The sequence below is a fragment of the Podarcis liolepis genome (assembly GCF_965112155.1).
Source record: "Podarcis liolepis genome assembly, chromosome: 4".
Taxonomy (NCBI): domain Eukaryota; kingdom Metazoa; phylum Chordata; class Lepidosauria; order Squamata; family Lacertidae; genus Podarcis; species Podarcis liolepis.
Window position 1 is genome coordinate 46,373,243 of NC_139558.1, and position 10,189 is coordinate 46,383,431.

Consider the following 10,189-nt stretch of genomic DNA (forward strand, 5'->3'; position numbering starts at 1 on the left):
CCGTCTTCCTATAGGCATCTGGCTGCACACTGCGCAAACAGGATGGTAGACTAGATGGGCCTTTGGTCTAATCCAGCAGCACTCCTCTTATGTAGTGCCCTCACTCAAAGCATTTCCTTCCTGTTGGTCGATGTGGCGTTTGCCCATTCCTTGAGATTTTGTTTGTACAGGGGGATGGAAGTGGTTAATGTAGATTGACCAATGAGAAAGCTTAGAGGCGGAGCCTACCTGGTTTTGAGGCTCAGGCCAGGGGTTTTACCATTGGGAGATAGAGGAGTCAGAGTTAGACAGCCAGTAAAAGACGAACATAGCAGTTCTGACAGCTAGAGTGAGAGACAGGGATAGAACTGAGAGAGAAGAGTGTGACTGTGAGATAGAGCCACATCTAGTTAAGAGCGCGCATTTGAGGAACCAAATATATTTAAAACTTGTTTGATCTTCAATAAACTTTAATCTTTGTTGTTGACTTTACAACCTGACTGAGACTCAGTATTTCACCAGAAGAAATCGGGTTGGTGGCAGTGGAAGAATAAAGCAGTGGTGTACAGGTCAATAGTCCGTGAAACGACTGGGGGCTCTGTACAAACGCCACAAAATTGGTGGCAGGTGGGATAAATACACTCATGAGGGGAAATGACCACCTTATCTTGGGTGAGAAGACATATTGGTATAGTTGTGGAAAACCCAGTGTGTGCAGTGAGGCCAAGGTAATAAATCGAAAAGATTCGTACAATACTGTCTGTGCTATTCACAATCTGCTATTGCAGATTGGAGATATGGTTTATTTATTCCTATCCTTTGTTTCCTGTTCCTTAACCAGTTACTGATCAACCTTTCCTGTTATCTCATCACTGCTAAGCTGAACTCAAGGAGTCTTTGGTGAGGCACTAGGCTGCTCACAATTCCTTTAGGCATGCATTATAGCTCAATCCGTTATATGTTTACTCAAGTGGGGCTTACATGTAATATGAAGAATAAAATTCAATTTCATTATTCTTATTTATTTTTCTTATGTACATTATTATGAGATATGGGGAATGGGAAGTAGAATGGCAAATGCAATTCAGTGTAAGCAAATGTAACTTGATGAGCAAGATTTGCTAATTACAACAGCACATTTTCTTGAAGCAAGGCAGTCTACATTAGCACCTATACGTTCTATTATGAGTGTATATTTTCTGTGTGAATTCCATACTGGGGCACTTGCCATAGTGGTAGATATATGAATTAGATTAAAATGACAGAACTTTTAGACCTTACCCTGGCTTCAGACTATTGAAATGTCTTAGACCTAGTCACTGGCTGAGCTGTTGAGTTGCAATGAAATGAGTTGCAATGAAATGCTCAAAATTTTATTAGGATTCTGTTGTTAACTATCAGCAGAAAGTACCTAGGAACACAATGGCCCATGTACAATCTATGGGAATGGGTGCAAAGCAGCAAGCAGCCTGCATTTATAACGAATATTCTGATGACTTTTCACAAGCCTCCACATGTATTACTTGTTTTAAAAGCTAATAGCTGTAAGATACAATAAAATGTTGTAGGGGCCAGTAGCCTTTAAGTATATATTGAAAAGCCTGGCTTAAGATACACATGCTTTTGCTTTCTGTATCATACTAATTCTTAAACAAGAATGTAGCAGTAGAAAGAATTAGTGCTTAAAGCTAGAAAGAGGCCAAGGGAGTAGAAAACTACACAATCCTGCAGTAATAATTTTACATCCAGGATATGCTTGCTACCTGTTGCTCCCTTCCTTCTTGTCTTTTCCCTCCTCTTAGTCCAGCTGGTTGATATGCTGTTACTAATTCAAGCAGCACAGACCACATAGTCCCCTGCTACCTGTGTTTAACACAATATACAGTTATTTTGGTGATAGTAAATGCTTCAGAAAAGAAGATGAAGACACATGTTTACAAGTAATCCTGGCTTTTGCCCAAGTAATTAGAGTATGTGCCTCTAGTGCATCTTTCTAGCTACTACAAAAATGAGCAAAAAGGGAAGCACCCATCAAACACTAACAAACTTGGCAATTACAGGAGTTAGAATGTCGTTTTCATTATGGTTCAGTGTTATAAAACAAAATGGTGGGGCAAGGGGTAAATACATAACAATCAATTGCAGATCTAGCTAAGCTAAACAAAATACAAGCTGGCAGATGTTCTCAGTCTGACCGAAACACTTTTGGCTGAACTATCAGCTGCAGGCAAAGTATAATATTTTCTGTTTTTGGGTGGCTCCTTGTTTGTTCAACTGATGGTTTGTCAAGCGCGGCACACCTTACTGACACATTATGGCTGCAAGCTTGGCCTAAATTAATATAAAACATACTGGAAGTTAAGACACTGAGGAATTTGCTAATGATTTCTAATAAATATGGGGGGTGGGAATGCAGCTTGCATTCCCCACATATTTTACTGCTTCATGGTCCCATTACTCCCCTAGATTTGAGAAAACACAATGTTGAAGTGACAGCAAAAGTCACAAGTGGCAGAATTCCTCTCATATGCAATTCACGTTTCCTTCTCCTCCACCTTACATTCCTATTTCTCACTGTATATAGCATCTATAACCAACCCCATTTTTTGCTGCCTACAGGTCTTTTCCCTATCTATAACCAGTCCAACAAAGCTCCTCCGGACTTTGGGACCAATGTGAGATCTTAATTGGTGCCTTGAGACAGCTTGTGGCTAGATGAGGGAGAATAAGCTAGACTTAATCCAAACAAGACAGAGGTGCAGTTGGCAGGGAAAGATGGAGACTACAAACGGCCTTGAATGGAGTTGTGTTCCCCTGAAGGACTACATTTGCAACTTGGAAATGCTCGTGCTCTCAAAGCTAAATGAGTAGCCCCAGTTGTGGCAGTGCTCAGAAGTACTTTTTTCCAACTTCAGCTGGTTCACCAGTTACACTCCTATCTGGAGAAAACAGAACTTGTTTCACTGGAATGTGTAAGGGACATCCAGACTAGAGCATTGCAGCAAGTTCTATATAGGTCTGCCTTTGAAGATGGCTGCCCTGATATTGGTTGGGGCTGGGCAGCTGGAGTCTACATGTGGATGTAAGTGGGGAGATTCCCTCTACATCCAAGCCAAATCTGTTTCCATGAAACTCAGGTTGAATTCTCATTTCCAAATTATTAGTGATGCTCTGCAGGCGATTCTCAACTTCTGGAATCACCATGCAAGTTCTTCAAGGTCTTTCTGAGTAACCAGATGTGCTTTACAAGTAACAACTCTACACAGTTTGTATCTACAGATTAGTACATTTCCAACAAAACCAATATCAAGCTTGTGACTTCTGTACCACATCTATCCAACCACAAATTTTCTGGCGTAAATGCTTTATTCACACCATGAGATGTACATTGAAAGCTGTGAAAGGGCAGCCAGGATTTCAATCAGTTAAATCAGCAGGCTTCAGTTGGCATACGTATATCAACCACAAATGGGAATTTTGTTTACAGAGCACAATTTGAGATCTCAACAGGATTTGTTAAAACCTGACGTACTATTAGATATAGTTAACAAACAGCCTGATCAAGAGAAGAAATTTAAATTTCTGGAATGAAGAGTGGTTGAGGATTTATTTATTTATTTGTTTGTTTGTTTAAAAACTATATTCAGATCACTTCAAAAAGGGACAGCTTGCCCTTGCTGTAGTATATAGAAGCAATAAGAAATTGCTGCTGAGTACAATTCAAGCTGAAAGACAACATTCCTATGAAATCACTGTAGCAGCTGATGAAGCTTAGAATGACCTCATGAAATAGCTGAAAGAATTGTCCATGGAATTGTTCACTGCTACCACTAACTAGTAAATATAACAACTGAAGTTGAAGATGGAATGACACATTCATGTCCAGCTCACAATTCTAAACTCTCAGCTGCAAAGCTGCATTAGGATGGGCTGCATTACAGGGGGAAAGCAGAGGGTGTGTGTTTAACCCTTCCCTTACCCATTGTTATTCCTCTACAACTAGCCAATAGCTCTTATGGCCCAAATGGAGGCTTCTGGCCATGTTTCTGGTGAAAAACACAAGTCTGGGGCCCCAGCAAGGGCAGAAAACATCAGGGGGAAAGTGGTATCCAAAGGTAGGATTAAGTTTCCCTTTTCCCACTTGCTTATTTCTCCTATGCACATTTCCTACCCTCTTTGCAGCAGAAGGAGCAGCTGGTGCATCTAAATGCAGATTGATCAGTAACAAGTAGCTAGTCTCAGTTTTAGGAAATGACATGCTCACTAATGCCGGACATGTGGACAATAATTTCAATTATGACCCAATGTTATTTTTCACATAACCTGAACCAACTGATGAACTAAAGCTATTTCAAAAGCTGGAATACACTATACAGTACATATAAGGTAACCATCTAAAAAATTAAATCTTGTATTTGGTTTAGCAAATTCATTGGAAAGTAGTATAGGGTAGAATAATCCTCTTATTGTTCAACGTGATCTAATAACCTATCTGAGCATCATAAGCTATATTTATAATAAGCAATGTTACAAATGTTGTTGGAATGTTTCAATATTTGGAGAGGGAGACTGGTCTTAGGTACATGACATACCAAGCACTCATCCCCTCTAGTCGTGTTTGTAGCTCAAAAGAAAGAAGCAACGTGTGTGGGGTAAAAATACTACCGCACAGGACTACTATAAGGCTCCTCCCCATGCATGCCCCCACTCATCTCAAACCTGTTCTGGGGAAGGAGAAAAAGGAAAAGTCACACTGCATAAGTGAACCTCATTCTGCACATATAACAACTTAGTTGAATCCTGCCCATTAGTAGACCTCTCTTGTAAAATCTTCAGACATTTGCTAATCAGAAGCAGTGTTGCGGGGGGGGGGGGGAGACAGCAAATGGAGGGAAGTGTGTCACCTAATGTGATTTGCTTTCTCAAGGATTACAATTTCCAGAGTTCTTTAGCTACTGGTTTCCAGAATTCCTAAGTGAACTTACACTGGTACTTTGGAAGAAGGAACACTATCTAAAGATCATGTGCCATTTATTTATAATTAACCCTGCCTTACTGCCATATCTGGCTATAAGTACGAATCAAACAGTCAGAAACATACAAAACTTAAAGGGAAATAGAGAAGCTGAAGGATGCCAGTCAATCCTCCAACTTTTCCAAACAGAGATGGCCTAGGGAAGGGACATACTTGGGTCCAGAAAGATAATAACTGGGAATAAAGCCAGGAAAAGACATATTTTTTTACTTCTAAGGAAGATGGCAAATTCTATCCTTCATTTATTTTTACTTTTGTGCTCAAGTTCCTCAAAGTGTACAACAGTTTAACCCAGACATATAAGATACAAGATTTAGCCTAATGATTATCCGTAATTTTAGTACAGAAAAGAAATGAACACTTTTGGTAATAACAGCTGATTTAAATAATCCTCCCTATGCCAAGAAACTCTCTGATTATATTTTACATTTTACACTGTGCACTCTTCTGACCTTATTCATAAACTGTAATTAAACACAATTTAAAACCACATTCATTTTTGGATTTGATTATAAGCTATAAAGCCTAATGTTAGATATAAAGTCTAATGTTAGATACTAAACCAATCTAAGTGAACCAAACTTAATTTTTTATGCATCTCATTGAGTGTACAACAATATGAAACAATGAATCTGAATTTTATTGCATTAATAAAACTAATTTTATTCTATGAATTTTCATATAGATTTTATAATGGGTGATTCATAGTTTAGAGGAAGGCTCTAAAATAGCTTTCAGAATTGAACAGGTATCGAAATAAATGATGAGAGACTACAAAAAAAGAACAAAGAAAGCTTTAATCAAGAACCTAATCTAGGAAGAATTATTACTTATAGATTTTTTCATATGGGGACCTGATAGAGCTTCATCTTCTAACCTTACATGAACCACACTTCAACAGAACAAGAGTGTCATTTCCATACTTAGTATATAGCACTGATAATAACTGAACAGTGTAGCACAAATAATATAATTGCTCTAGATGGGGCTTCCTAGCAAGCATAATGATAGAAAGAAGGAAATCTGGCAGACAGGTTTGAGTTACAAATAGATACAACAATATAAAAGATTAGGCAGAAACTCAAACACACACAGGAACTCAAAAACTCACAGAAAATGATTACTCATATACTTAAACAACAACAATAAGCAAAACAGCTGATAAAAACACCTTCTTGACAATCTACCCCCTGAAAGAGACCCTCCCAAGTCACATAACTGGAAACAGTTGAAAATAACAGCAATAAATTGAGAACTGTTTCCTCCTTACCTGTTAAGTATTTCTTAATACTTTAATATTAATAGTTTTTAAAGAAAAATATCCAACTACTTAGTTTTGTTTTACAAGAATGATACTAGAAGTTGTGTCCTACCTGTTATTAATGGTGGTCCAAGCATCATTAATGTTATTAGTCATCAGTTCTACTTTTCTGGTGTCATCAGTTGAATAATCACGGAGAAGTTTAAGTGCCAAATCATTTGCCACATCCACATTTATATGCCACTGCCGTAGCTCCTTTGCAAATTGCTGGAAGAAGAGCAGAAATGCATATAAAACATATTACACATTGTTGAGGAACATTTAGAACCTTTCCAAGTTCAGGTAATACATAAAACATATTTGCTAGTTAGATACATGAAGTTTCTGGGTAAATAATATCCCTATTTCACTTCAACAAAACATGCTGTTCCATGCATTGTGGTGCTTTTTTAAAAAAAATAGTTTTAATTAAGATTTTTTGTGTGCTATGAAACAGACAAATAAGCAGAGAGAAGTACAACTGAGGAGGAAGAGAGGGGGGAGAGACGGGGAGGGAGAGAGATTGGGGTGTTGTTCTTTCATTCTATTGTCTTGTATTAGTGTAGGGGGTTGTGTCAGGATAATGTGAATAGGTCCTAAATCTCTATCTACAGTATTTCTATATCTATATTTATATCTATGAATTAGAAGTCCTTGGGATTGGGGAAGATCCATTCATTCAATTGTAACTTTAAAACTCTTTAGGTAAAATCTGGTCTTAGGGTATCTAGAATTGTTTTGTTATGAGATGGAAGATTATAAATCTAGTAACAAAAGTGTAACAGAACTGTTCAAGAAAATGCAAGGTACGAGTATGCCAGGCTGTATTTTAATTGTCATTCATGGTTTCCCCAGAATAATTCTGGAAACTGCAGTCTGGTGGTGCCAACAATTTTATGTTACAAAATGAAACCCACATTCTTGTCACAGAACTACAGTTCTCCGGTTTCCTGAGGAACACAAATGGCCTTTCAACCAGTTTGAGAACCAAGCTACACATTACATGTAGTTCTGAAATTGTTTTTTCCCCATTTTCCCCCCTGGGGAAAAGCACTCACAGCAATCTTGAGCTGAGGATGGGGTGAGAAAGGAAGGATGGAAGGAAGGAAGGAAGGGGCAGATTTACTCATTCCCCGCCAGTTGTTTCTCCAGTCACAATTCCTCCTGCTCAGCCTGTTTTCTCACCCAAGTGTGGCTGTATATGACTATATAAGATGAAGTTTGGTATTAAGTCTGTGGTGTAAATATATACATAACAGTATATATATTGTCTGCTATATGGTTTTTTCTCTCCTAAAAATAAATGGGTGATTTAAATATTTAGCATTCTATATTTATACATGTGCTAGTGATCCATATAAGGCATATAGGGAAATAGGACAAATGATGAGTACAAAAATTAATAAATATATTTCAAAATTTCATTTATTGTTTTATCCATTAGGTTATGTAATGAGTGCCACCTACTGGAATAGTACTGAACATGCATATACAGGGATAATATAGTACTGATAAAAAAAATTATTATTGGAATATCAGTTCTTTGCTACTTTCTCCCAAGAGCATAAAGAAAGCTTTTAAGAAAAACAACCCCAAAACTGTTTTGAATTTGAATGCTTTGACAAGGTTTATGCCACATTCACACAAAATCACGTAAGGGGGGCATTTAAACTTAAATAAAATTATGTTATGAATATATATCACTTGACAGCCATGACCAGCAGTTGTTATGTAGGTTTAAATAATATTGCTATGAAACCTCACTGTCCTGGTCTGTTGGAGAACATTAGGAAACATTTGTCCTCAGTTCCAATGTGTTAAAAGTCTTGAGTAAATACTGTAGTTGTGCAAAGTAAAAGCCATAATAGAAAAAGTAATACTATAATTATTGTACCAAAATTCTTTGAATAATATGTGTTTGCTCCCCTTTGTGAAAATCAGTTTTCTTTTCTCTTACATATCTTTGCACTAAAGAACTGCTTTTGACTTGACTAACAGCATTGAATTAATTAATGAGAATGAAGCAATTCTTTGAATATTTATCTGTGACACAAAGCAGACTGAACATCAGGTAGATAAATGAACAGCCTGAATATAATTACTGCAATGTTTTTGTAGTGTATTTCGGGGGGAAAAGTTCCAAAGGTACAGATAAACATTAGAGCAATGTGGGTCAGCAACCTCCTCCAACTTAAAATGTATTTTCATTACAGCCCATGAAGCTCCCCTTACAAACAAGCAAGGGTTGAGGAATATCTGTATAATAGAAAAGATGCATAATTGATGGGTGGTTCACACCATGTTTTTTGTATACATGAGCAGCAGTGACTGTCCTGATAGTATGAAAGAACCACTGCAATCTTGAGTGCTCTTGAAGGCTGCTTCTGTGTCCCCAATACTCAAATTATGTTTCTCCACACCAATATTTAACTTAAGCATAGTAGGAACTGCTTTAAAATGCTGCTCTTCATGTTGCCCATTCATTCTTGTGTTGTTGGAAAAGAGTGTTTGTGATGACCAGCTTGTTCTCTTGGCAGAACTCTATTAGTCTTTGCCCTGCTTCGTTTTGAACTCCAAGGCCAAACTTGCCAGTTGTTCCTTTTATCTCTTGACTCCCTACTTTAGCATTCCAATCCCCTATAATGAGAAGAACATTCTTCTTTGGTGTCATTTCTAGAAGGTGTTGTAAGTCTTCATAGAATTGGTCAATTTCAGTTTCTTCAGCACCAGTAGTTGGTGCATAAATTTGGATTACTGTAATGTTAAAAGGTCTATCGTATCGAGATCATTCTATCATTTTTGAGATTGCATCCCAGTACAGCTTTCGCCACTCTTTTGTTGACTATGAGGGCCACTCCATTTCTTTTATGGGATTCTTGTCCACAGTAGTAGATATGATGGTCATCCAAACTGAATTTGTCCCTTCCCGTCCATTTTAGTTCACTGATGCCCAGGATGTCAATATTTATTCTTGCCATCTCATTTTTGACCACATCCAACTTACCAAGGTTTATGGTTCTTACAATCATTATGCTCATAATGAATCACAGATTTTTTTAAAAATATCATTGTGGCAGTGATTGTTCATACTGGTTTTAGATGCTTAGTTATTTACTTTTGTGTCAATTGCTTGTATTTTATTAGGCTGCCTGATGTTGAAATGTGCATGCCACCTTAGGGTAAAGGGCAGAATGAATGAATGAATAAATGGAGTCTGATTCAGTCTGACTTATGGCCATGCCAATCCTTGGAAGTTTGATCACTGCCAGTATCCAAAAATGGATACTGAAAGAAATGTAAAGTGTCCACAGTCCTCCTAACAGAATGACACAGTACTTGTCATTCACTCATACGGCTTTCTACATGTTTTATTTTTCAACCAACATCTTTGTTTAAAAGAAGCGAGCTAATGCAACAGGATCAACACATGCTATTTGTTTTATTGGTAAAACACAATGAAGTAATGGCCTATAAAGTTTCACTCAGGAAATGTGTACTTTTCCCAGTGCTGCTTGAATTTTAATGACCTTGTAATCCTGTCTGAAGAATACTATTTAATAGGCCGCCTGACAAACGCATTACAGGACTATTTAAAAAGTGTTGCTTCTCACCATTAACTTCAATACTTATATCTATTAAAATCCTGACATTACTAAACACCAGTATCAGTTAGAATTTTTTTTTTAAAAAAAACCACAGAATGTAGGTCTCTCTCTTGTTCTCTCTCTCAGAAAACAATTAATCTTTTCAGTAACTTTGAAGAGGTACAGTCCTCAGTCATCACTTCCATTTCTTTCCACAGAGATGGAGACCAAAGTGATGCAATGAGTGTTTTATCAGTCAGCCTATTAGAGTCCCATTATTTTCTGTCTTAC

At 37.4% G+C, this 10,189-nt stretch overlaps 1 protein-coding gene across 23 annotated transcripts in view; it reads right to left on the reverse strand.

Annotated features, from left to right (window-relative positions):
* DMD (dystrophin) overlaps positions 1-10,189 on the reverse strand; it is a 1,010,042-nt gene that overhangs the window by 240,137 nt on the left and 759,716 nt on the right. For all 23 annotated transcript variants that reach the window (XM_083498284.1, XM_083498278.1, XM_083498289.1 and 20 more), the window contains one exon: positions 6,388-6,542. In XM_083498284.1, coding sequence (XP_083354410.1) covers positions 6,388-6,542 — 155 coding nt within the window. The remainder of the gene's footprint in view (positions 1-6,387; positions 6,543-10,189) is intronic.